The sequence below is a fragment of the Bos grunniens genome, chromosome 4 (genome assembly GCF_055505025.1).
Source record: "Bos grunniens cultivar Pamir isolate PY7600 chromosome 4, Bosgru_T2T1.0, whole genome shotgun sequence".
In the NCBI taxonomy this organism is placed as follows: domain Eukaryota; kingdom Metazoa; phylum Chordata; class Mammalia; order Artiodactyla; family Bovidae; genus Bos; species Bos grunniens.
In genome coordinates this window covers 20667690-20694864 of record NC_141168.1, presented here as the reverse complement: position 1 = coordinate 20694864, position 27175 = coordinate 20667690, and the positions used below count along the sequence as shown (strand labels likewise).

Here is a 27175-nt window from a genome sequence, read left to right as displayed (position 1 = left end):
CAGAAATATACCAGATTCAGAGTTAACAAAGCCTGGGAACTTTCAGGGTTGATACAAGCAGTCCAGCAGACTGGACAATGCAGGTGCAGGTGTCCCCCCGTAACATTTCATAGTTAAATGACGGTGGAAATTTTAGAAGTAAAGGGATCTTAGATCTTATCTAACTCCTACTCTAGGATGTCTCCAAGATACTAAATAAAAATGTAAGGCATTTCATATGTATAGTTTAAAATATATCAAGTGAATAATTCTGAAATGAAAGATTTGGCATTTGAAGGGCTAACATTTTGTCATCTGAAAATCACTTTTATTTGGTGCACTTAATTCTCTGAGGCTGCTCAATAATTGTAGCATTAGAATAGACAGACCAGGGCATGGGTGCCACCTCTCTTGTCAGGATGACCCTCTCTGCATTAGCTTGGCTTCTCTGTTCAAAAGGCAAGGCATTACAGTAGCATTTCTGTGGGCCTCCTCCATATTTCTCTGCTAAATTAGACCAGCCTTCAGGAAAGAAGAAGCTTGGTATATAAGTCATAACTGATTTTCTGACTGATTCTTCTTGGGGGCTTTTGAAAAAGTTGAGAAGTAGGCCCTTGGTTAACAATATATTTATTTGGCTATGGCTCTAGTTTCTTTAGAGCTTCCCAGGTGGTGCTAGCAGTAAAAAGCCCGCCTGCCAATGCAGGAGACACAGGAAAGGCGGGTTCGATCCCTGGGTCGGGAAGATCCTCTGAAGGAGGGCATGGCAACCCACTCCAGCATTCTTGCCTGGAGAATCCCATGGACATAGAAGCCTGGAAAGTGACAGTCCATGGGATCACAGAGTCGGACAAGACTAAAGCGACTTGGCGCGCACTCGCGCGCGCACACGCACACACACACACATACTAGTTTCTTTTTATCTTATTACAGAACTTTGGAAAGACGTTCATTCAATCCAGCACCCTCATCTCTTAGGACCAAAGAAATTTGTCCCCCCCCACCACCTTCCCGTCATGTCCAAACTTTTATGATGTCTCTCCTGTCTCTTTCCTCACTCCTGGGTGTTTGTGTCATGGGCAGTCAGTGTTAAAGCATATGTTATACTGCTGCAATTCGCCAGGCCAACCATTCACCCTCTGGAGGCATCTTGAATTACCATCGCAGCCCTTTTTTTCCATCTCAGGTCACATTATGGTATAAATCACAATCTTTCGCTTATCAAGAAGTTACAAGGGGCAAAGAGCAGCAGGATTCCTTATTTGATCTCTGCAGCTCTGAGTTGGCAGTGTGTGTTCTGTGGCTGGTCTCTGTAAATGGAGTAGAGAATGAGGAATTTCTGGATTACTGTATGCCGGTCCCTGCTCCGTGGCCCTGGAGCAGGCCAGTCCCTCAGGGAGATGCTCTCGGACCTGAGGACCGCATCAAGTCATGCCTCAAGGCACGGAATAGGCTGAGGAGGGACTGGGCCCAGACGTCCTTCTGATACCCTTGGGACAAGGCCGTGCGGTAAGCCGTGTAGGCTAGGGTCAGCGCTGTCCTTTCGAAGTCCTCTTTCTTGAGGATGCCCAGGCGGCTGGAAAGGTTGGCACTCAGCCGCCGGATGTCGGGGATGCTCTTGGGGATCACGTCATTGCAGACGGCACGGAAATCCGAGGCCTTCCGCAGGGAGGCCAGCTCCTCGTCCTTGATGGAGATCTTCAGGTCAGGGCTGATCTCAAGTTCGGCCAGCAGGAACTGGGGAGAAACACGGGATGTGGAAAGGCATGAGGCACCCATGGTTATTGAGGACATGGCATCACCAGATTCATGATTACATGTGTTCATGTAAGGGAGGTGGCTCACAAAGAGCTTCGGAATCAAGAGACCTGGGTCCCGGGTCTGACTTTCCCACTGTGTAACCTTGGATGAGTTACTTTACTTCTCTCAGCCTCGTTGTATCCCTCTGTGATGTGGTTAAGAACACTTCACTGGGATAGTGTGAGGAGTAAATAGGACAAATATGGGCGGCGTCTAACACTGAGCCTGCTTCAATCCACTGTTAAGTGACTGTTGTTTCCAGTGTCCCAAGTCACCCCCTTCTCTCCTTTCTCCCTCCCGCCAACCAAAACTCTTTTGCAGCACAAACTGACTGTTTTGGATACTTTAAAATCAAAATCTGGGAATTCAAAGGATACAGAGAATTGTGCTAGGAATTAAGTGGGTTACAGAGATCTGTCCTCGTTTGTTACCTGTTCTTTAAGGGTAGGGGTAAGGTCTGTCATTTGCTCTGTGTCAGGCTCGTATCAGGAATCTAATAAGTCCTGACTCTTCCCTCTGTCTCTGGCTTTCCCCAGCTCTGACCCATTTTCCATGCTACTGTCTGTTATCTTCCTAAAGCAGATCTGTTCCTCAGACTCCCATGTTCATGTCTTGGCAAAGGCTGTGCATTTTCCAGTTTGTTCCCCGAGGCAGGGTTTGAAATCTGCTGCCTGGCTCAGCCACGTGGCTGCGGCAGGCTGTCTCCTTCTCAGGCAGACAGTTCTGGTCTTTGAGGACCTCAAGGCAGAAGGGGGACTTGGGTGAACACGGGAGCCCTTTGTTTAACAGCTGAGGAGACTACGGTCCAGAGAGACGTGGTGGCTTATGTAAGGTTACGTGGCCGACGGGTGGCAGAAGCAGAACTAAAGCTCAGATCTCGAGCCTGCATTTTCACCCCTAAACCAAACCACGGGGCCTTGGGAAATTCACCGTGGTCGGGAGGAGAAGTGGGGTCGTGGTGCCAGAGGTGTGAGAGGCAGAGGAAGAGAGCCTTTGGGGTGGCCCCAGACTTGAAAATGGGGCTCTCCCTGTGTGAGGTTACCAAGACTCGGCTCTGCTCAGACAACAGGTGTGGCATCGTCTGGGCGCTGCTGACCCATCCTGGCTTAAAGCCCTGGCTGGGGCAGACTGCCCTGTTCTGCTGCTTGGGTGCTGGTAGGGGCACCTCTGAGCCCAGTCCAAATCTCTAATTTTGCCTCCACTGAATTCCTAATGTTGTCCATCCCTGGGATGACAGGTGGGACAGGAGAGAGGAGTACGAAGACCACTTGCCTTTGAGGTGGGCAGGATTCTGGGACCTCCACACACAAGTCTAGTCTGGTTCCCCAGGCAGCAGAGGCCACTCACTGTCAGGGGCTCAGGTCACTCCTCCAAAAACCACAGAGAAGGAGCAATGCCTTCTCCGTGACTTGGGTTGCTCATTCTGCCCTCTGCCTACCTCATAGAGCAGTTCTACTTCCTCCAGGGAGCTCTGCAGGACGGGGTTCAAGGGCAGCGTTGAGGATCTCTTCGGCCGGTAGGCGGCAGGGAAGAGCACAGCTGCAAGAAATTAAGAGTGAGCTTGAGAGCTTGCTGTGTGCACTGGCTTTTCCCCGCGGGTGAACTCCAAGGTCAGCCAGCCATTCCTGAAAGTGACTCCGAGTGGCGGTGGATGCAGAGGGGGAGAGGTGACAGACCGCCCTGCTGTGTCCCAGAGAGTCCCAGGCATATCAGAGGTTACTATTTCACACCAATAATTTCAAACCTGGCTTCTTATCAGAATCATTTCAGAAAGTTTTGAAAAATATGTATGTCTAAGGAGTATGAATCCCCACGGGCCTTTATGTTAGAACAAAAACATTTATAGTAGTTAAGACATAGAAGCAACCTAAGTGTTCATTGACAGATGAATGGATAAAGAAGTGGCACATATACATAAACAATGGGATGTTACTCAGATATCAAAAAGAATGAAGTAATGCCATTTGCAGCAACATGGGTGCAACTAGAGATGATCATGCTAAGGGAAGGAAGTCAGAGGAAAACATACATGATATTGCTTATATGTGGAATCTAAAATAAAATGAAACTTATTTACAAAATGGAAATAGACTCACAGACGTAGAAAACAAACCGATGGTTACCAAAGGTGGAGGGGAGGGGTAAATTAGGCGTTTGGGATTAGTAGAGGCACACTATTATATATAGAATAGATAAGCAACAAGGACCTACTGGATAGTACAGGGAACTATACCCAATATCTTGTAATAACATGTAATGGAAAAGGATCTAGAAAAAGAATCTTGATACATATAACTGAGTCGCTTGGCTGTACACCTGAAACTAACACATTAGAAATCAACTATATTTCAATACAAATAAAAAAAGAGATGAGCAAACAGTTGACCACCCCCCACCCCCACCCCCAATTCAACAAACAGCTCCCTAATACTACTGTTCCCTACTAACACTGCACATTTCAGCACTTCATCAGAATGAAGTGTACTGGTTTATGTTTATTGACAACCATTTGAACCAGACTCAGACTTCTGCCTTACTCCCCTCCCACCTGGAGTAGGGCTGCCAAGAATCTAAGCACAGGTGACGACGTGTAGGAAGAGAGCTGCACAGACCCTGACCCTGGCTCTGGGGGTGTGTGGCGCCAAGGGCTTGACTCAGAAACACATTGGATATAAAATCAGTGACTTGACACAGAAGTTCCTCAGTGGCTGCATAGAGATGGAATAGCTGGGAGAAGATGGGCGAACTGCTAGAGGCAGAGAGGACCAAGAATGAGGAGCTGACAGAGGACATGAGAAAGAGAAGACAGAATATTATAGGAATTGTTGTTTCTGTTTAGTCACTAAGTTGTGTCCAACTCTTTGTGACCCCATGGATTAGAGCTTGCCAGGCTCCTCTGTCCATGGGACTTCCCAGGCAAGAGTACTGGAGTATGTTGCCATTTCCTTCTCCAGGGGATCTGACTGACCCAGGGATCGAACCCAAGTTTCCTGCATTGGCAGGTGAATCCTTTACCACTGAGCCACACGAGAAGCCCACTGTAGGAATAGTCATTAGAAACTGCACTTCTCCTGGATCCATCAGGCTAGAAGCAGGTGGCCCCATCCATCCCCTTAACCCCTCCATGTCCCAAGACACGGTGCAGAAAGGATTGGCAAGCCCACTGCCAGATGTAAGAAAAATGGGACACTTCTTTGAGACACTTGGTTGTGATCTACCAGAAAACTGGGCGAATAGCTATAAAAACGGGTGAGACTTCAAGGGAAGGTTAATCCCCTGAAGTTGTGCAAAACACAATTTGCATAATTATACACTATTGCTCTGTTTCTTGAATATGGTGACCTTGGGCCATCAGCGAAGGGTCCAGTGATGTCCAGAGTACAATGTTGAAGAAAGGAACTGCAGAAGCATTTAGAAGGATTTCTATCAGAAGTGATAACAGTGAAACATCTTTGATGTAAAGGACATTTCCTGAAAAGCTCACTGGTAGGATCCCAACCTCGTGGAAAAACTGCCTGGCTGTAGAACTGCTGTAATACTGCCGTCTCTGTAATCCATTTATTATCTAGCCCACAAGTTCCTCAGGGGCTTGGATAAATATGCTTTTTCAGATTTCTGTCTGCCTGGTGGAGAACCTGGCAGGCTTTCAGGGTGCACACAAGATGCAGATGTTGCAGACTGGATCCTTACATTGAAGGGGACCTGGACGGGCAGAGGGACAGCCCTACTTCCCAAGACCACCTTGAGGGACAGAGCCTATGAACTCCAGAACAGTAGTTCCTCGCCCAGAATTTTAGCAGAATTTGTTCTCTTTGCCAGAAAAGTGCCCCTTTCCCACAGAAGCATAGATTTTAGGGCTGGAGTGAGCCTCTGCTCACTTGCGGCCTCTGCCTGTGGAGCTGAAGAGGACAAGGCATCTACTCCACGTGTTAGCAAGCTTGACCCCACGTGAGAGTCACCCAGGGCACCCGGAGAAGTTCTGATTGAAGTGACTAGGGTGTGATTGGGATAGTCAACTTTTTGAAAGCTTTCTAGGTGCTTCGAATGGCAGCCTGGGTTGAGAATCAGAGGGTGCTTGACCGAAGGCTGCGTAGAAGGAGCTGGCCAGGCTGAGTGGCCACTCCAAGTTCTCAACTTTGACCATGCCTTAGAATCACCTGGAAACTTTAAAGGCCTAAATGCCCAAAATTACCTCCCAGGCCAGTTCTCAGGCATCTCTGGGGTGGATGGATGTAGGCTTCGGGACTCCTGACAGCTCCCAGGTGTTGCAAAAGACAGGCAGGGTCCGTAACCACTGGGTTATCCAGACCCACTGCCAAGCAGCGGGTGCGCTGCTAGAGTTGAGAGCTGCTTCCCATCTGACAGGGCCTTATGCGGGCATCTGAAGAGGTGAAAGAGACATCCTAAAGGAAATCAGTCCTGAATATTCATTGGAAGGACTGATGCTGAAGCTGAAACTCCAATACGTTGGCCACCTGATGCGAAGAACTCACTCATTTGAAAAGACCCTGATGCTGGGAAAGATTGAAGGCGGGAGAAGGGGACAACAGAGGATGAGATGGTTGGATGGCATCACCGACTCAATGGACATGAGTTTGAGTAAACTCCGGGAATTGGTGATGGACAGGGAGGCCTGGCGTGCTGTGGTCCATGGGGTCGCAAAGAGTCAGACACGACTGAGCAACTGAACTGAACTGAAGAGACCGAGACCCTTGTGTTCTCGGATACAGAGATGGAGACACAAGGAGGGCTGCGCTTTCCTTGGCGGGAGGAGGAACAGATGTGGGCTATGTCTTCTTCTGACCATGAAACCCCTTTTCGAGGATCTGAGAGCAACTTCTTTATGTCTTCTTTGTGATTGTGAAATGAAAGGTCTTGTTCTCTTTAAAAAAATAAAAAATCACTCAGCAGCAGGGGAAGGGCAGAGAAGGGAACAAGGTCCCAGCATGAGCCCTAAAGTTATTCAGACCTGCACTTTCTTCACTCAATTATTTCCCCGGGAACAGTCACTTCCTTTAAGGTGCAGACTCGCTGGTGGACCACTAATTCTCAAGAGTTGGGAAGAAAAGGCTTCCTGATGAAAGCTGTGTTTAATAATGGAAACATTGTTTCCAGTAGCCCTTGTTCTTAAAGTTTTTAAAATAATAACAGTTTGGGGAAGATTGTTAGAAATAAGGTCAGCCTCTGGCCTGGGGCTGGTTATTGCTTTAGAAAGTCTGTGTGGGGAGCACAGGAATCTCAAAGATGGCCCCTCCCCGCCTCCTCCCATGCCCTACTTCTGCACATACCCCTCAGGCTGCTGTGGCTGTTTGACGGTGCGTGTGGGGCAGGGGGCTTTTTGTACCTTGTGAGGTAAGTGTTCACATTCCATTTTATAGATGAAGAAACTTGGAGGCTAAGAAACTTGCCTTCGGCCACCCAACTGGTTTGTAATAAGGACTGAGATTAAAATCCAGGTTTCATGGGCTTCAAAACCCAACACTGCTATATTTAAAATAGATAACCAAGAAGGACCTATTGTATAGCACAGGGAACTCTGCTCACTACTCGGTAAGAACCTAAATAGGAAAAAAAAGTTGAAGAATATACATGTATATGTATAACTGAATCACTTTGCTGTACACCTGAAACTGATAAAACACTGTTAATCAACTCTACTCAATACAAACTAAAAATTAATAATAACAAAGCAAAACCAAAAACCAGGTGAACAAAAACTCCTCCAATCTCACTGACAGGGTGTGTACGTGTGTTCGTTCGTGTGTGTGTGTTGTCTGTGTTAGTTGCTCAATCATGTCTGACTCTTTTCAACCCCATGGATTGTAGGCCGCCAGGCTCCTCCATCCATGGAATTCTCCAGGCAAGAATACTGGAGTGGGTAGCCATTCCCTTCTCCAGGGCATCTTCTGACCCAGGGATTGAACCCAGGTCTCCTACATTACAGGCAGATCCTGGTCTGAGTCACCAGGGAGGTCTTACAGGAAGTATACTTGTAGTTAATTAGAAATGAATGAATGCATATGGTGTAAAACATACTCTTAAATGAATCACACATGTTTTTAAAACAGATCTCTAACTTTGATTTATAATGTGTTATGCAAAATTATTTTATTTCCTTGGGCTCCAAAATCACTGCAAACAGCGACGCAGTCATGGATTTAAAAGACGCTCCCTGGAAGAAAAGCTGTGACAGACCTAGGCAGCATATTCAAAAACAGAGACATCACTTTGCCAACAAAGGTATGTATAGTCAAAGCTGTGGCTTTTCCAGTAGTCATGTACAGATGTGAGTTGGATCATAAAGAAGGCTGAGTGCCAAAGAAGTGATGCTTTTGAACTGTGGTGTTGGAGAAGACTCTTGAGAGTCCCTTGGACTGCAAGGAGATCAACCTAATCAATCCTAAAATAAATCAGTCCTGAATATTCACTGAAGGACTGATGCTGAAGCTCCAATACATTGGCCACCTGATGTGAAGAGCTGACTCATTGGAAAAGATCCTTATCCTGGGAGACATTGAAGGCAGGAGGAGAAGTGGGTGGCAGAGGATGAGATGGTTAGATGGCATCACTGACTCAATGGACATGGATTTGAGCAAACTCCTGGAAATAGTAAAGGACAGGGAAGCCTGGTGTGCTACAGTCCATGCGGTCTCAAAGTCAGACACGACTGAGCGATTGAACAACAACATTCTCAAGAGGGGTCTGAAATGCTGCCTAACCGTTACTCACATTTCCTGATTCCTTTCACTCTATTTCAGCATGAAATAGATGATTCCACACCTCCTCCTTTCTCCTGATACCAGTTACCCACCTCTTGCCTGGATCCTCTGACTTCCCTTCTGTTATTGTTTCCCTGCTCTCATCTAGAGCCTTGGATCAGTCTCCAATAAAGACTCACTCACCTTTCTACCTTTCTCTCGCACATCATTAGTTTTCCCTTCTCTACTGAGTTTTCAAATTGGCATGAAAACACATTGCTGCTTGCTGCTGCTTAAAAAAAAATCCTCTCTTGCCGGCCGCTCTTACTCCTCATCCATCTCTTCGTATTGCTGACTCCTGGCTTCAGCCTGTGTCAGGATGCGAGACTCCTCTCTCCTCACCACCCTGACTTCCGTACTGATCGTCTGCTTTGTATTTCCAGGTCAGATTTCTAGATACCCAACTGCCTACGGGAATCTCCTTTTGGATTTGTAATAGTTGTCTTTCCAGATGCCTGACCCAATGCCAGTCCCCACCACCCCTTGCACCTGTTCCTCCTCTCCTGCTTTGTCTGCTGTCTTTCCATTTCTCCCAGCTGCTCAAGCCCAAACCTGGGAGTCATGAGTCATCCTTGCCTTTTCTCATCTTTCACATTTCACACCCAACGAATCAGCAAATCTTGTTGGCTTTACCTTCAAAACATACCTGGGATCTGGCTACTTCTTACCACATCCCTGCTAACCTCCAGGTGTCTAAACCATGAACATTTCTCCTAATAGTGCTTCTGCTTCCATCTTTGGCTGCCATCAGCATCCTCACTGCATTCCTTTTTTTGACCATGCCACACAAGGAGGGATCTTAGTTTGCCTGCCAGGCATAAAACTCATGCTCCCTGCGATGGAAGCACGGAGTCTTAACCACTGGAAGGAAGTCCATCCACCTCACTGTATTCTTAACAAAGCAACTAGAGCAATTCTGTGAAAACATAGGTTCCATGATATCAATCTTCTGCCGGGGAACTTCTGTGACTTCTCATCTCCCTGAGAGTAGAAGCCAAAGATCTTCAGATGTAGGAAATGGCAGCTCACTCCTGTATTCTTACCTGGAAAACTCCATGGACAGAAGAGCCTGGTGGGCTTCTGTCCATGGGGTTGCAAAGAGTAGGACATGACTAAGCACCTGAGCACACATAAATACATGTATTCTTTTCCATTATAGGTTATATAAGATGTGAATATGGTTCCCTGTGCTATACAGTAAGTCCTTATTTTTATCTGTTTTATATATAGTAGTTTGTATCTGCAGAGAAGGCAATGGCACCCCACTCCAGTACTCTTGCCTGGAAAATCCCATGGGAGGAGGAGCCTGGTGGGCTGCAGTCCATGGGGTCGCTAAGAGTCGGACACGACTGAGCGACTTCACTTTCACTTTTCATTTTCACGCATTGGAGAAGGAAATGGCAACCCACTCCAATGTTCTTGCCTGGAGAATCTCAGGGACGGGGGATCCTGGTGGGCTGCCGTCTATGGGGTCGCACAGAGTCGGACACGACTGAAGTGACTTGGCAGCAGCAGCAGCAGCAGTTTGTATCTGCTAATCCCAAATTTTTAATTCATCCCTCTCCCACCCGTTTTCTCCTTTAGTAACTGCATGTTTGTCTTCTGTGTCTGTTTCTGTTTTGTAAACAAGTTCATTTGTAGCATATTTTAGATTTCACATGTAAGTGGTATCATATGATATCTATCTTCCTCTGTCTGACTTCACTTACTACAATAACCTCTAGATCCACCCATGTTGCTGCAAATGGCATTATTTCATTTTTATGGCTGAGTAGTATTCCATTGTATATCGCTACCATATCTTCTTTATCCATTTTCTGTCAATGGACATCTAGGTTGCTTCTGTGTCTTGGCTATTGTGAATAGTGCCGCTATGAACATTGAGGTGCGTGTATTTTTTGCAGCTAAAGTTTTCTTCAGATATGTTCTCAGAGGTGGGATTGCTGGATCATATGGTAGCTCTATTTTTAATTTTTTGAGGAACCTCCATACTGTTCTCCATAGTGGCTGCACTAACTTACATTCCTACCAACAGCAAAGAAAGGCTCCCTTTTCTTCACACCAGAGAAGCTACTTTTAATTATTTCAGTCAAGACTGGCACCTGCCTTGCTCTCTATGCCTTAGCTCCTTCAAGCTTTCTTGCCCAGACCTGCAGGCGGAAGCCTGCCTAAACAGGAGAGCCTATTTTTGCTTTGAGCCTGGTCTTCTTGTTGACTTTTATAATGTGTGACAGAAATCTCTTCTTCCCTCCCGTCTCTCAAATAGGTTAAAAAAGCAAACAAACAGAACGGTATTAAGACTGTGGCTTCTGTGTAACTGTGTACAGCATCTGTGCCAAAGACCTTGTTGGGAAGGACTCAAATTTCTCATCAATCAGTTGAAGCGACTCTATGGAAACAGCCATGGATGTGGAAAGGAAAAGCCCTCATTTATAAAAGATCTTTTGCCAAATCCTACTGATGTCATTTACTTTTTGGCTCCTGGGCCAGCCCTTCAGGCAGCAGTCCCCAAACTTTTTGGTACCACGGATTGGTTTCGTGGAAGACAATTTTTTCATGGACTGGGGCGGGGGATGGTTTCAAGATGATTCAAGTGCGTTACATTTATTGTGCACTTTATTTCTATTATTACATCGGCTCCACCTCAGATCATCAGGCATTAGATGGGGGGCAGAGGGTGGCTGGGAAACCTTGCCTTTAGAAACACAGTGCTATTCTGAAGAAGCCAGAATCTTAGTCCCTGTGCTGGGCGTCTTCCTGGAGTGCCTCTGAAAGGGCTGCTGTGAGATGGCTCCCCTTGGCCAGAATATGCCACCACCCAAGGGGAGCCCCACCGCCCAGGGGGAGCCCCACCGCCCAAGTGGAGTCAGGGAATGCTGGGAGCACCTGGAAGGGATGGAGAGGCGCGGATGAGGACAGCAAGGCTCTGCTGCTAGAAATTGAGCACAGGAGTGAGGTCAAGCTCTAGGCTTTCAACGGAGGGATCTGGGGGCGTGTTAACTTCTTCCCTTCCTCCAGTTTTCCTACCTGTTAGTGTTCAGAATAACAGCTGCATAAATGCAGTGACGTGCAGCAAACGAAGTGGCTACTCGGTCACGCTGGACCAGTGAGTCAGTCCCTACCTGGGGCCCTTCCCTCCACAGAACATTCATGATTGAAAATCCACAAAACACTGAACTGGACAGCTGAAAAGGACACCGAAGAGCCACCTTCCTTATGAAACTACTTAAACAAGAAATAACATGTATATGGAATAAAAATTAAATATTTATAGGAATTCATGCATGTATTTCTTTCTGTTTTTTAAGACTGGCTAGGTTCCCTGCAGTCCCTCAAGTGATGCGCCGGCAGGACAGGGTGGGATGAGGACTTGGGCCAGGTGTGTCCACTTCCAGGAGGCCTCGCTAACCACAGGTGAGCCATTTAGTCTCAATCCAGTCGGTGAGGCTGGAGCAGCCTCCTCCCAGGGCGGAATCCTAGAGAGCGTGTCTGAGGGAGAGGCGGGGAGAATGGTAGGGGAAAAAAGATGTCCTGCCGCAGGGTGTATTCCTGTTGGGTTTATTTCTCCACTTTCACCCCAGGGGCCAGGCGGAGGGGGAGGGTGGAGGCTGGGGTGGTGCTGCGGGACGGGTGGAGGAGGACTTTGTAGGGAGAAGTCGCCCTCCGACTCTTTCCATAGGGAATTCTTCTAAATTAGGCCTGGTGGTGGAGGCGGGGGTGGGCTTGGGGTAAGGATGAAGGTGAAAGAGACAGTTTATGTGTTTGGAAAAATTGGTTTTCTTCGGGTGTGACTCTCATTCCATCTTAAAAAAATGACAACTGTGGATTATTTTCATGATTAGACAAAATGTTAAAAATGAATTTTAAAAAATCAACCGCATGGAAGACTTGATGATGGTTGGAAGGGCTCCCATATCATTTGTTGGCTCTGAACGCTGACATGAACCGCTAATCCAACACTTAGTATCAGCGGGCTCATGGAGGCCTCTATTTCAGCTGTGTTGGCTTTGTGTCTTTACATAGATTGTTATCGATATGGGGGTGGGGGGAGGGCAGACCTTCCCCAGAGAAGAGTGAGTTAGAGGGCCGGAGCAACTGCTCTCTGGATGTTGCTGTAGAACCTGTAGGTTTTCTGTTGAGAACCTCACACTTTCTTTAATGAAATTTTTTTAAGTGGTAGGTAATAGTTGACCTTGATATAGCTCCTCATTATCTAGGAAGCATTTTATTTACATATTTGAATATGACCCTCACATGACAACGCAATGAGGGTCACTTTTTGTTATTATGTTATGTTGTTATTAACATTAATATTATGTTATTATGTTATAACATATGTTATAATATGTTATGTGTTCATGAACTAAAGCTCAGAGAGGTCAAGAGACTTGCCAGACATCACACAGCCAATTAGAGGCAGAACTTTTTTGAGTTCCTTGCAGTTCATGATGCAGCTATATTGTATTTACAAGACTCGTAAAAAAAAAAATCAAACCATCTCATTTGGCTTTCTAACAGCCTGTGTGTTAGGAAGAGTGGATATTATCATCCTTTTTTAATAGGCAAATTAAGGTAGGCCCAGTGTCACACAGGGGTAAACGACAGAACACAACACCAAGGTCTCTTTGCTCTGTGCTTCCAAGTGTTGCTCCCCCAATTTGTGCACATGATGAGCAGGGAAGTGTGTGTGTGTGGGTGATGTTTACCAGAAAAAAAAAAAGGGGGAAATGCTTCATTAATTATTGTCCCTGCTGTTGCTGCTAAGTCGCTTCAGTCGTGTCCGACTCTGTACGACCCCATAGACAAGAATCATTTCACAGCCCAGTATAGAGAACTGACAAGTCCCTAATCTCAGGTTTACAAGTGAGGGAGTAAGAACCCTAATAAGTGCCTTGACTCTTGCTTTTCCCCATATCAGATCCACCTGCTCCATGCTGCTCCATGCCCCAGCTGGCCCCTTCTTCCTTCCCTGACTCTCTCCTTGAGAACCAGAGGGGGCTCATCCCCTTGCTGTTGTGCCGTCTTCACCCCACTTTGGATCTCTGGGAATACCAGCGAACCTGACTTCTTTTTCCAGTTCTTTCCAGGACAGAGATCTCACTGACTTTAGGCAGCAGAAAGATTTCAGTTCAGATCGGCATGCAGTGGTCAGCATGATGGGCCCCTCGCTTCCTAAGTGATAAACCTTAGTTGACCAGAGGTGCTGCCAGTGTCTGCCCACGGGAACCAGAAAAAGATGCCAGGCCAGCTCTGAGGAGCCGTGTCCCGAGGGGAAGGAAGTCGGCCGTGGGGAGAAGCCTTGCTGGGCTTCTTCCTTTCCAGGGGAGCCTGGCCAGGGTGGGAGCAGCCAGGCAGACACGAGGTTGCTGAGGGGATTACTATTCCTCTTCTGTTGCTGGGCCAGCTGTCTCCAGCTGGAAAGGTGTGACCACTCCTGCTCAGGAAGCAGTGTGGAGCCCTCCACGTGGACACGCCACGTCCCAGGGAGCAGAACTCTGGCCGGCCAGCACCCCCATTGCCATCATATTAGCATCAGCCCTGGGCACCTGCTCTCCCCATGCCCTGCCCAGCTGGCAGCCTGGAGGGCACTTGCAGGAGTCTGTCCACATTCTACAAAACAAAGATGACCTTCTCCCCGGCCTGTCAGGGAGGGATGCTCTCTGCACTCTCCACCTCAATCCCATTTTCTCAGTGGCTTTGATTTTTTGGGGTGTCATTTCCCCCATCACCTTCTAACACCTTCTAGCCTGTTGAGAAGCATAAAGCGTTTGATAGAGAGGAGATCAAAGGAGGGCACAGGGCTTCTAATTTCCTTCTGTTCCCTCCACCCCTCAAGATTCCTAATGATATTCAAGAAAGAATCATAAGCATCAAACAAATAAAGGAAAGACAACTCACCCCTGGTCCACCTGTGAGACAGAGTGGCCTGAGCATCGGAATACAGCAGCAGAAGCAGCAATGTCTTCCAACACATCTTTTCCTCCAAAAAGGGAGACGTCGCCCTCGAACCCAAGGGGACCCCAGGAGCCACAGGTATGCCTGTCCTGGTCCTCCCAGGCCAGTGGTGAGGTTCTTACCACCCCTCCGTCTTCAGATGTGCAGAGACGCCCTCTCCTGCCTCCCAAGGGTAGAGTGGTTGTTACTCCTGGGGAGGACAGGAGTGGGACCTCTGTTACTCCTACTCTCCCTGGGATTGGGGCACTGGGCTTCCACAGAGAGACTCTGTTTTTGAGCACATCTGGAGTGACTCACGGGGCATGTGATCTCTTTGGCAGTGGGGCGGATAAATATAATTTCTGTTCTTGAGTTCCATGTGTTGGATGCACCCACTGGAATTTTTCTTTAACAAACAGACTCGCGGAACTTGTTAGAGAGCCCGGCAAAGAGCTGGCTGCTGTCCCTGTACATACACACACACACACACACACACACACACACACACACACACACTCACATCAGCGCCAGGGACGAGAGCTACAGCGAGAGCTGGGAGACTTGCCTGGCAGACAGCAGGACCCACTGGACCCAGAGCTGCCTTCAGAACAGCAGAGTCATTGTGGAGTCTGGGCTGAGCGTCCCCTGTTACCCTTCTGTGGAGCTAGCCCTCCTGAGAAGCAGGAGAGAGCTGCTGTGGTGTGTAGGTATTGTGTGGGCAGGTGATGATCCAGGGGCCCACAGGTGACCCCGTTTGCATTCATGACACCTTGATTTCTGGACTGTCTAGACATGGTACCAAACCACTTTGATTCTCCCAAGCAAACTAGTAGTTTTTTTCCATGATCATACTTTTGGCATTTGATTAATTTTTATTGAGATATACTTGACATATAACATCGTGTAAGTAAGTTTGAGGTGTACAACGCGTTGAATTCTTTCCCCCCCGCCCTTTGGTTTCACTGGGTCTTCACTGCTGTGTGGGCTTTCTCTAGTTGCGGTGAGTTGGGGCTACTCTTTGTTGCGGTGCCTGGTCTTCTCACTGTGGTGGCTTTTCTTGTTGTGGAGCACAGGCTCAGTGGCTGTGACACACGGGCTTTGGTTAACCTCAGCATGTGGAATCTTCCTGATCAGCCTGGATCAGGGATTGAGCCCATGTCCCTTGCATTGGCAAGTGGGTTACCTAGTCACCGTACCACCAGGGACGTCCTCCAACATGTTGATTCGATATGCTTCTCTTTTGCAACATGATTTCCACCATAGCCTTAGCGAACAACTCCATTACATCACCGAATCATCGTTTCTTTTTTTGTGGTGAGAACATTTAAGATCTGTGACCATTAAAAAAAATTGTTTTTTTAGTTTATTTTTGGCTGTGCTGGGCCTTGCTCGTTGCACAAAGGCTTTCTCTAGTTGTGGTGCATGGGCTTAATGGCCCTGCCCCACGTGGGATCTTCCCAGACTGGGGATTGAACTGGCGTCTCCTGCTTTGCAGGCTGATTCTTAACCACTGGACCACCAGGGAAACTCTCCATGACCATTTGGAAAGTTCTGCCACAGACACCTTGATTTTGTCCAGTACCACGTTCTTACCTTCTCTGAAATTACAGATGTGTGATGCAAAAGCCTGCAGGACATTTTTTTTTTTTAAGAAACTGTATTTATTTATTTTTAATTGATTGATGATTGCTTTACAGCATTGGCTTGATTTCTGCCATACATCAACATGAATTAGCCATAGGTGTAGCTGATCTCACCCCATGGGTTTCCAAGCTGTGGAGGTGGTGCCCACGGTGAATGGGCAACTGGAGAGGACACCCATTTGTTTTAATCAGAAGTGCTTTTAAAAAAAATCTGTTAGAGGAAGTTGCTTGAAAAAGGAAACGTGGCTCTATAAGTTTGGAAAAACACTGGTCTTTCTAACATTCAGACTAGCTATTGGGTACTTTGTTCTGGGCTCGGTGCTAAGTGCTCTTCTTGGGTTTATTGATTTAATGCTCGCAGCAGACTGTGAGGTCAATATAGAACTGCCCTCTCCAATGGAAATAGAATTTGAAAAACAAATGTAATTCAAAATGTTCCAGTAGTCATGCTGAGAAAGTACATAGGAAATCAATTGTCATAATACATTTTATTTAACCCAATATATCTAAAATATTACCATTTCTATGTGTAATAAACACAAGTTTAAGAAGATATTTTATATTCCTTTCTTTTACACCAAGTCTTTGAAAGCCAGTGTATATTTCACACTTGTGTCACATCTCCATTCAGCTCAGTCACATTTCGAGTAACAGTTCACATATGGCCAGAGGCTACTGCATCGGGCAGTGCAGGGCTGGAAGGTAAGAGGCAGATAACTGTGCTCACCGTGACATACATTACATCCCAGAACTGATTTATCTTATAACTGAAAGTTTGTACCTTGTGACCACCTTCACCCATTACTCCCCTCTCCCCCAGCTCTGGCAACACCAGTCTGTTTTCTGTTTCTGTGACTTTGGCTTTTTTAGATTCCACGTACAAGTGAGATCATATGGTATTTGTCATTCTTTGACATTTCACGTAGCATAGTATCCTCAAGGTCCACCCATGGTGAGGCAAATGGCATGATTTCCTTCTTTTTAATGGCCGAATAGCATTCCACTGTGTATATGCACACCACATTTTCTTTATCCATCTGTTTGTTGATTGACACTTAGGTTGTTTCTATGGTTACTGTAAATCATGCTGCAGTGAGCATGGGGTGCAGACATCTTTTTGAGATGGTGATTTCATTTTTTCAGATATATCCCCAGAAATGGGATTGCTGGATCCTATGGTAGTTCTATTTTTAACTGTTTGAGGATCCTCCAAACTGTTTTCTGTAGTGGCTGAACCACTTTTTATTTCCACCAACTCAGGCTACCTTTTCTCTACATTCTCATCAATACTTTTGATCACTTGTCTCTTTGATGATGACCATTGTAACAGATATGAAGTGATATCTTATGGTTTTGATTTCCATTTCCCTGACAGTTAGTGATGTTGAGCACCTTTTCATGGATCTGTTGGTCATTTGTACTTCTTTGGGAAAAGATCTATTTATTTCCTCTGCCCATTTTTTAATCAGGTTGTTTGTTTTTTCACTATTGAGTTGTATGGATTCTTTATATATTGTGAATATTAACCCCTTATCAGATACACTATTTGCAAATACCTTCTCCAGCTCATTCTGTAGATTTCCTTTTATTGATGGTTTCCTTTGCTGTTCAGTGTACATCCTTTTTAAATCTGCAAAACTTGCCCAATGGATCTGGCACAGACTGGGTGCTCTGAAGTTGCCCATTGAATATTTGTTGATTGATGCTGAAGCTGAAAAAGCTTCCACTCCTCCCATTGTCTTGCCAAGAGGACTTCTGTAAGCGAGGAGGTTGCTGAGGAGGGAAGATGAACAGGAACTGGCCTGGCCCCCGGGAAACCACAACAGGAATCATGATCTTGGCCTCCAGTCCTGGACTTTCTCATCTGCAGATGGGACTCATCAAATGATCACCTACTATCACTAGGATGAGGATTAGCTTTTGGACCTGGGCTGGGAACAAATGAGTTTATAACGCTTTTGATTCTGTAAGATGATGAGCCAGGCCTTCCCTCCCACCACTTCGCCCAGCAGCAGGAGGTGAACGTGCACAATTTCTCCAGGAGCCTGACCGAAGTCTTGGGAAATCTTGGCCTAACGCACTGATTTTTTTCTCTTTCCATGCGTTTCTGGTTCTTGCTGCCATTGCATGCACATCTGTTAAGCCTGGCAAGTGAATGCAAACACTGCCTTTTATAACAACACAGTAAACCCACAACAGTGGAATTTCCCAGAGCTATCGATTATGTATAAAAAACCTTTTTTTGAGGGGGAGGGATGTTTTACTAAAAACAACAGTGTTCACGTGCATTCTCACCTCTGAATTCCCACTGCATTTACCTGTGTGTCTCTCATCAGCACCATTTTCCAATGTAGTGATATCTACTGTTTACTAAGTTCTGACCATACACTTTATTTTATTTCATTCAATTTTCACAGTAATTCTGTTCAGTGGATACTGTAATAGCATCCATTTTACACATGGAAAACTGCAGCTTAAAAAGGATAAATCACACAATATCTGCAAGGCAGACGCTTCCATATACTACCTACTAGGGTAGGGGCGGAGCAAAACAAACACCATTAAAGCAGCTTCTGTATGTTGGAAGCATGATCAGTAGACGGAATACTGGGTGGGACCCACTAATAGTGATGGTTGTGTGTGTGTGTGTGTGTGGAAATTCTGTTCATTTTGAGGGCTTCTGACTCCAGCACAGAAGTGGCACAGTCTACCCACATATGGTTGTCATGTACTCATTCATTTATCTACTTTTAAAGCATCTCCTCTATGCCAGGCAATAGATATCGCAAACCAAGTTAGACATGGACCCTACCATCAAGAATCTTCATTCTGGTGGGGGAAGTAGCTCCACAGAGATTTAGAGCATGTGATGTTAGATTTAATGATGGAAGAGCCTATGGTAGGAAATGAGAGGGGAGGGGTGTCAAGGAAGGCTTCTTGGAGGGGTTGACACCTGAATTAAGATTTTAGGCCTGAGTTGGATTTAATTAGATTGTGGGAGAGGGTATGGTGAAGGATGAGACAACCTGAAAAATGGCACAAAGAGGGAGAGATGATGGGATGTGTACAAATAAATAAAAGTGGCTTGGCCTTGTTGGAAGATCGAGGATGAACAGAGCAAGCAGGTTGGTGGGAAGGAGAGCCCTGTGTGTGACACCTGGACTGTACCCTCCTGGGAGGGAAGCATCAGGGAGGGCCACCTTCAGGGAAGTGGGATGGCTTGTTTTCTGTGGGTGGATTTGCCAGAGTAGAGGTCAGACAGGGAAGGAGCAGACGCAAGTCCTAGGGTGAGATGGTGAGGGTCTGAAACAGGGCAGGAGCCAGCGGCGAAGGAGAGGAAGGTGCGGGTTTGAGAAAATTGTGGAGGTAACCACTTCCCTGGTGGTCCAGTGGTTAAGACTCCATGCTTCCAATCCAGAGGATATGGGTTCAATCCCGAGGATGTGGGTTCAATCCCTGATTTGGGCTCTAAAACCCCACATGCTGCACAGTGCAGCCCAAAAATAGAAAATAAAAATACACTTTAAAAAAAGATTGAGGAGGTAAAATCAGAAACACATATGATTTCTCAGAGGAGGAGCAGATGAGGAGTTCTGGGGTGACCCCAGTGAAACTGGGAACAGACGGATGCTGTGATTTTAATACTGGACCTGTCGAGGCTGAGGTGCATGCTGGGCGTCTCTGTTGGTTCTGTTTCTTGGTTTCTGGGGTGCTTGTTCCCTGCTGTGCCCTCCGTGACATGCTGCTGCTCTTTACCTGTAGCCCTGGGGGTGGGCTCTTACTCCCTGACTTGGGAGCTCTCACTGCCCCGGGGTTCTCTGCTGAGGTCTGCAGCTGTGAGGATGGAAGAGGGTGTTTATCCTTCCTGAAGAGAAGTCACCTGTGTCTGGACTGGGATATGAGTGAAGGTAGACCTGCCATTGGAGGGAAATGGGGACACTGACTCCCCTCTTCTGGGTCCTCTCCTTTGGCCCCAGTGGGGATGTGTAGGCAAGGCCCCCTCTTTATCAGGTTGACTCCACTCATCCTCCACATTCTGGCTGCAGCAGGGCCCCTCTCCCTGGGAAGCCCTGCCTGACCTCCCTGACTACATTTTCTCTCCCGATTAAGCATGTCCAAGGCGCTGTGAACCTCTCCTTTGAATCGCATCCCAGCTGCACTGTTACTCTGTGATATTTTGATTGAGCTGATTAAATGGCAGACTGTGCACCCTATGAAGGCAGGACAGTGTAGTGTTCGCCCATCTTTGTATTTCTGGTACCTTCTGGCACCTACTAGGTTCCCTAGGTTAGCCAGGCAATAGAGGTCTCAGTCAGAGTCCTGGCAGGAAACAGATGGCACTTTCTAAAAAGGAATTGGAAAAGATGAGAATGAAGGAATTGTTTATAAAGGAGTAAAAGGACTATTGGAACAGTCCCAGGTTGGGGACTGGCCACGGTGGGAGGCTGTTATCCCAATAGGTCACCCAAGAAAGTCTGAAGTCCTAAGTCCCAGGTTCTGTGAATGTGATCTTATTTGGAAATAGGGCCTTTGCAGATGTAGTCAAGGGAAGATGAGGTCATTAGGGTGGGTTCTCATCCAGTCTGACTGGTGTCCTCATAAGAGGAGACTCACACAGACACACCCAGGGAGAAGACAGCCACGTGGTAATGGGGACAGAGATTGGAATGATGTACCTATAAGCCAGGGATGCCAAAGATTGTTGGTAACCACCAGAGGCTAGAAGACACGAGAAAGTTCCTCTACAAGTTTCAAGGAGGCATGGCCTTGTTAACAACTTGCTTTCAGACTTCTAGCTTTCAGAACTGTGAGGCTTTACATTTCTACTGTTTTCGGCCACCTAGTTTGTGGGACTTTGTTATAACATCCCTAGACAATTCATATACTCCTTCTGGGCCTGAAGGGAGAAGATGACGATTTGAACTCTGCAGTGATCTTAGCAGAGGGACCACCTGCCAGGAGCTGTGGCCCAGGTAGCAGAATTCAACTACTGCAAAACCTGGCCCAGCAGGAAGGGAACAGGGGAGTTACCACTTTGACTTTGCACCTCTCCCACTTCCTAATTTCCTTCTCCTGCTCCCATTAGCCTAGCCCATCTGGCAGTTAGAGGGCAAGGGAGCTTGGTGATGTGGTCTGTGGAAGTCAGTCTCCCAGGCACAGGGCAAAGGGGTCAGGGGAGTGATCTGGAGGGCAAGGTGAGTAGGTTCCATAGAGGAAGTACATAAAGATATTGAATACGTGAATGAGTGAATGAATGAAGACGGAGACAGAACTGCAGGGTAGTTCTCATTTCCAGTTTGGGAGTGGACGATTTCGTGGCACTGTTCTGTTTCCATCACGAGGAGAGAAGAGAGGAGTCATAGGATTCTCTCCGTTAGGACTTTGGGTGTAGCTTCCAGCCCTGCCCTCTGGCTCAGCACCCAGGTTCTGAGTCTTGCGAAGCTTCCCTCTTTGTGCAACCAGCACCTTCAGTCTGGATGCTATTTTCAGGCTCTTAAGTGAGGTAATTTGGTACAACAGAAACACAGCTGTAATTATGAAGTGCCAGCCTCCGAAGCAGAAACGTTGTTGGCCCTTGAGGGATGCCAACTGGAGTGACTCAGTCGTACATGCAGGCTCATGCTAGGCAGGCCAGGCTGGTCCCCCACCCCCCCCCCAGCTATGTGCACTGGCCGAGAGGAGCACTGGGCTGATTCAGCTCCCGTGTCCACATGGGGCCTCAGCGGCCAGGTGCTGCCAGCCAGAGAAGTGAGTGACATAGGCGCATCAAAGTAGCCCACCAGTTGATGGCCTAGTTGAACCAAAGGGGTTAGACCTCTCCTCTGGTGTAAATACTGTCAAGACCAGGCTGTACTGGCAGAGCTTCTGATGCTGGTTTCTGTGTCATGAGAACATCTGCTGTGTGATGATCGGTTCAGCTTTGTGTAGACATGATGACTTGCATAATCTCCATTCTCCATCAGGTAGCTTGACCTGCCCTGTCTGGGATCTTTGTCTTTCTCAGATCAAAAGTAACTAGTCATACTCTTTGCTTCTAGGATTATTTGTTTGTTTAGAGTTGTTGTTCAGTTGCTCAGTCATTTCTGACCCTTTGTGACCCCATGGACAGCAGCACGCCTGGCTTCTGTCTACTATACACTGGAGTTTGCTCAAACTCATGTCCATTGAGTCAGTGACATCATCCAACCAACTCATCTGCTGTCACCCCCTTCTCCTCCTGCCCTCAACTTTTCCCAGTGCCAGAAGGAAGGTTGTTAAAATAGGGCCATGGCGTGAGTAGAGATTTGGATGGAAAATTCTTGGTGTTCCCATCCATCACTCAAGTTTTCTAACTATGCTAAGAATGCTGTGAATTCTTCTCAGAATTATCCCAGATGACAAGCATTCATTGGTGTCCACTGTGTACAAGCCATTCTGGGGAAAACAGAAGCAGTGGCTCTGCCTTATGAGAGATTATTTTTCCCCCCTTTTTAGCAAATTTTACCACCAAACACTTTCTGTAGAAGTTGAAGCTGAAGGGTACCTCAAGGCACATGTTGAGACTCCTCATTTACTAAACAGATGTAAAGCAGGCAGGAGACTTGGAGAGGAGATGCAAAATGAATTCTTGGAGAAGCCTCTTTTGGTGTGAAATGCTCTGGGGAGAAGGTGGTCTCATTTGCACAAGGATCCCTGGGTACTCAGGGAGGGAAGAACTGGATATTAGTTAGAATTTGCAAGGTTATGCTGCTTTAACAAATAACCCCAAACTTCCAGTGACTCCCAACAACAATAATACAAATTTATTTCTCATTCATGTGACCTATATATCCTGAGTTGGCCATGGCTTGACTTCTTGATGTCTGGGGATCCTGACTAGTGGAGCAGCTTCTATATGAAGCACTCCTTGGCCATCATAGCAGAGGAAAAAAGGTTCAGGCAAACCACACTCTGGTTCTTACAGTTTCTGCTCCAAAGGGACACACGTCCCACATTTCAATTCCTCCCATATTTCAGTGGCTAAAACAAGTCATGGGGAAATTCCTGAGTTCAGCAGGGCAAGAATGTGTAATTCTCCCATAGGATGGAAGAATGGAATGTTTGGTAAACATTAATACAATCTGTTGTATATATTTGTGCCTTCCTCCTGAAATTCAGAATTAGGGAGAAAGGGGTATAGCTCAAGGCAGAGCACTTGACTGCAGAATTAGGGAGATCCACTGTGTTTGGCACCATGAGGCTCTAATCACAGCCAGTTGCAGGGGTGGGCAACTGGATTCTCAAAGTGAGAGAGAGAGAGAGAGATCTGATGGGTCCATCCGAGTTAGGCTGGAGACAAAGGGGTAATGGTTCTGGGTCCAGAGGTGGTTGCTGGATCCCATCCTGACTTAGTTCTCCAGTAGTAGCTGAGAAGCAGATGAAGGAGTACTTGGGAGACAAGCTCAGAGTTTTGGTGTAGTTTTCTTTTTTTACATATGTATTAATTTTTATTGGAGTGGAGTTGCTTTACAGTGTTGTGTTGGTTTCTACTGTACAGCAAAATGAATCAGTCATCCATATACATATTGCTGTTGTTCATTGTTTAGTTGCTAAGTCGTGTCCGACTCTGTGACCCCCTGGACTGCAGCACACCAGGCTCCCCAGTCCTTCACCATCTCCAGGAGCTTGCTCAAATTCCTGTCCATTGATTCGGTGATGCCATCCAACTATCTCATCCTCTGCTGCCCCTTCTCCTTTTGCCTTCAGTCTTTCCTAACTTTAAGGTCTTTTCCATGAGTTGGGTCTTCATGTCAGGTGGCCAAAAAATTGGAGTGTCAGCTTCCAGCATTAGTCCTTCCCATGAATATTCAGGCTTGATGTCCTTTAGGATTAATTTGTTAGATCTCCTTGCTGTCCAAAGGACTCTCAAGAGTCTTCTCCAGCATCACAGTATGAAAGCATCAATTCTTTGGCCCTCAGCCTTCTTTATGGTCCAACTCTTGCATCTATACATGACTACTAGAAAAACCATAGCTTTAACTATATGGACCTTTGTTGGCAAAGTGATGTCTCTGCTTTTTAATGTGCATATATGTTCCCTCTTTTTTGGATTTCCTTCCCATTTAGGTCACCACAGGGCATTGAGTACAGATTCCTGATGCTGTGGTTTTCTTTTTTTCATAGTTTTACTGAGAAGCCATTGACATACATCACAGTATAAGTTTAAGGTGTACAGCATAATTGACTTATATATATTGTGAACTGATTATCACAATTAATTAACATTTATCATCTCATATCAGTTTAGTTCAGTTGCTCAGTCATGTCTGACTCCTTGCGACCCCATGAATCACAGCATGCCAGGCCTCCCTGTCCATCACCAAATCCCAGGGTTCATTCAAACTCACGTCCATTGAGTCGGTGATGACATCCAGCCATCTCATCCTCCGTCGTCCCCTTCTCCTCCTGCCCACAATCCCTCCCAGCATCAGGGTCTTTTCCAATGAGTCAACTCTTCGCATGAGGTGGCCAAAGTATTGGAGTTTCAGCTTCAGCATCAGTCCTTCCAAAGAAATCCCAGGGCTTATCTCTTTCAGAATGGACTGGTTGGATTTCCTTGCAGTCCAAGGGACTTGCAAGAGTCTTCTCCAACACCACAGTTCAAAAGCATCAATTCTTCGGCACTCAGCTTTCTTCACAGTCCAACTCTCTCATCCATATATGACCACTAGAAAAACCATAGCCTTGACTAGATGGACCTTTGTTGGCAAAGTAATATCTCTGCTTTTCAATATGCTATCTAGGTTGGTCATAACTTTCCTTCCAAGGAGTAAGTGTCTTTTAATTTCATGGCTGTAATCACCATCTGCAGTGATTTTGTAGATACAATAAAAAGAAAAAATAAAAAAAAGAAAAAATATTCTCTTTGTGATGAGAACTCTTAGAATCGACTCCCTTACCAACTTTTCCATATATCACAGAGCAGTGTTAACTGTAGTCATCATGTTGCACATTACATCTTTAGTATTTATTTGTTTTATAACTGAAATTTTGTATCTTCTGATCACTTTCCTCCAAATCTTCCTCCCTCTGGTGTAGTTTCTTGACTGAGCCTAGTCCAGGGGTGGGTTCCAAGAGGCACTTTGCTTATTTTAACTCTACAATCATGGAAATAAAACTCTTCCCCAGCCACTAGGCTGCCACTGATGTTAGCAGAGCTAGAGCAGACTAAATAAAGTTTGACCCGTGCCAACTTTCCCAAGGCTTCTCATTTCCTTTGCATTTTCTCTTCCTCTATCCCCTACCTACATACTAATAAGAACTCAGATGTTTTTGGATATATAGAGAAAAGGAGTTGGGGCTTTGGAAAATACAAACTGGATTTCCAGCTACTACCACCTGAGGCGTGGTTGAGGTTTGCTATTTGGACTACAGACTGTAAAGAGGGACATCTCAGTTACATGAAAATGTATAAGTCACAATTCCTCCAAGAATTATGACCAGAAGGCAAGACATATAATTTAGAATGAAATTCACAATCAAGGCAATTTTTGGTAAGCAGGTGTTAAAACATGAGAGACAGATAACTCTTCAGTATGTTAATCCACTGAGGTTTTTGGAATGTTTGTTACAGCTAGGCGAATGTAGCGTGTGTGTGTTTTCTGGGGAGGTAGGCATGAAAGATTTAGAAGGAATTTCTCAGAATGGAAAGTTCTCTGGGGTGGGCATCTTGGCTGCTCTTTGACTAGATTCCACAGAAGGAGGACAGTGCTGAAATTTTATGGAGGAAGTGGTTAGTTTGTCTGTGAGTTAAATCCCATCTTCTTCCCTGAACTCTTGCCTGGGAGGGATCTGATGAATGGGTGTGAAGTTACACTATGAAGCTGTAATTTACAGTAAGTGGCCCATCGGCCTAGCCTTTCATTGTTGGAGCCAGTGGGTAGCCGGGCTGGAACCCTGGAGAGGTAGCCATGGAGGAGGCTAGTCTCTGAACCCAGCAGGCTTCAGGAAGAGAGGTAGCTATGAAGGGAATTTCCTGCCTTCGCAATCCTTCATGCCAATAACCACAGCTTAGCAAATCCACCTCCTGGCTACTTTGGGGGAATTTAAAAACAAAAAACACACAAAAAAACCCTCACAAGCTCTTTTGGGTTTGTCCTTAAAATCCAAACCCAGTTCAGGGCTGTTCATTTCTGAATCAGATTTTAGTAAAAAAAACCTGACACCTAGTTTATTTCATTAACTGTCAAAATGGAAGAAACTCATCTTCTTTTCCTTCTTTTTAAAGAAATTCTGGGGTCGGGGAGAATTTGTTCTTGAAAGATTAAGAAGTGGGTGGAGAGCTGGGAGAGGTTAGAAAAATGCTTCGGATTTTGGATGGCGCCATCAGAGCTGGTGCCGGCCAGGGGCTGGAATGGGACTGACTGGGGTGGGTTGAGGCTGTCGGCAGCTGATTATACACAGTGTCGTCATTTTAAGAGAAGGGGGAGACCCGTCCAGGGAAAGGAACAAGGAATTCAAGTAACAGATAGGCACCACTCCTGCCTGTTGTGAGGTTGAGAGAGATGTGACCTGTGACCCCATGGGGCACTCATTAGAACCCCAGGGAAGAGTCTCCCTATCTTCAACTTATCTGACTCAGTTCAGTTCAGTCGCTCAGTTGTGTCGGACTCTTTGTGACTCCATGGACTGCAGCATGCCAGGCTTCCCTGTCCATCACCAACTCCCAGAGCTTGAACAAACTCACGTCCATTGAATCGGTGGTGCCAACTAACCATCTCCCTTCTCCAGGGGATCTTCCCAACCCAGGGATCGAACCCAGGTCTCCCGCATTGCAGATGGATTCTTTACCAACTGAGCCACAAGGGAAACCCAAGAATACTGAAGTGAGTAGCCTTTCCCTTTCCCAGGGGATCTTGTCGACCCAGGAATTGAACTGGGGTTGCCTGCATTGCAGACAGATTCTTCATCAACTGAGCTATCCGTGAAGACCTCCTCCCTATCTTAGAAAAGCCAAGTGGGTGGGATGTGGGAGGTGTGTGTCTCGATTTGAAGGAGCTGGGAAAACAGTGATGAATTAGGTCAGCTGGTGCAGACGAGGTG

The 27175-nt window shown here is 46.4% G+C and overlaps 1 protein-coding gene and 1 long non-coding RNA gene across 3 annotated transcripts; one reads left to right on the top strand and one right to left on the bottom strand.

The window, feature by feature from the left end:
* Positions 1-285: 285 nt before the first annotated feature.
* Positions 286-14740, bottom strand: FAM180A (family with sequence similarity 180 member A). Of its 2 annotated transcripts, XM_086395427.1 has the most exons (3): positions 14436-14740; positions 3218-3318; positions 286-1716 (listed from the first exon to the last, which is right to left on the bottom strand). In XM_086395427.1, the coding sequence occupies exons 1-3, from the start codon at positions 14509-14511 to the stop codon at positions 1372-1374; spliced, it is 522 nt and encodes a 173-aa protein (XP_086251553.1). In that variant the 5' UTR covers positions 14512-14740; the 3' UTR covers positions 286-1371. The 2 variants fall into 2 exon arrangements, with proteins under 2 accessions (XP_086251553.1, XP_086251554.1); XM_086395428.1 differs by lacking the exon at positions 3218-3318.
* LOC147373741 (uncharacterized) lies at positions 11846-26958 on the top strand. Its single transcript, XR_015162035.1, has 3 exons — positions 11846-11951; positions 14374-14570; positions 26864-26958. It is a non-coding gene; the product is annotated as an uncharacterized LOC147373741 (long non-coding RNA).
* Positions 26959-27175: the final 217 nt, after the last annotated feature.

Excerpts from the sequence above, each read along its gene's own strand:
- FAM180A (XM_086395427.1), bottom strand. The coding sequence starts at position 14,511 with ATGTGTTGGAAGACATTGCTGCTTCTGCTGCTGTATTCCGATGCTCAG. Across the intron at positions 3,319-14,435 it reads GTCTCACAGGTGGACCAGGG|CTGTGCTCTTCCCTGCCGCC; the intron begins GTGAGTTGTCTT and ends AATTTCTTGCAG. Across the intron at positions 1,717-3,217 it reads AAGTAGAACTGCTCTATGAG|TTCCTGCTGGCCGAACTTGA; the intron begins GTAGGCAGAGGG and ends GTTTCTCCCCAG.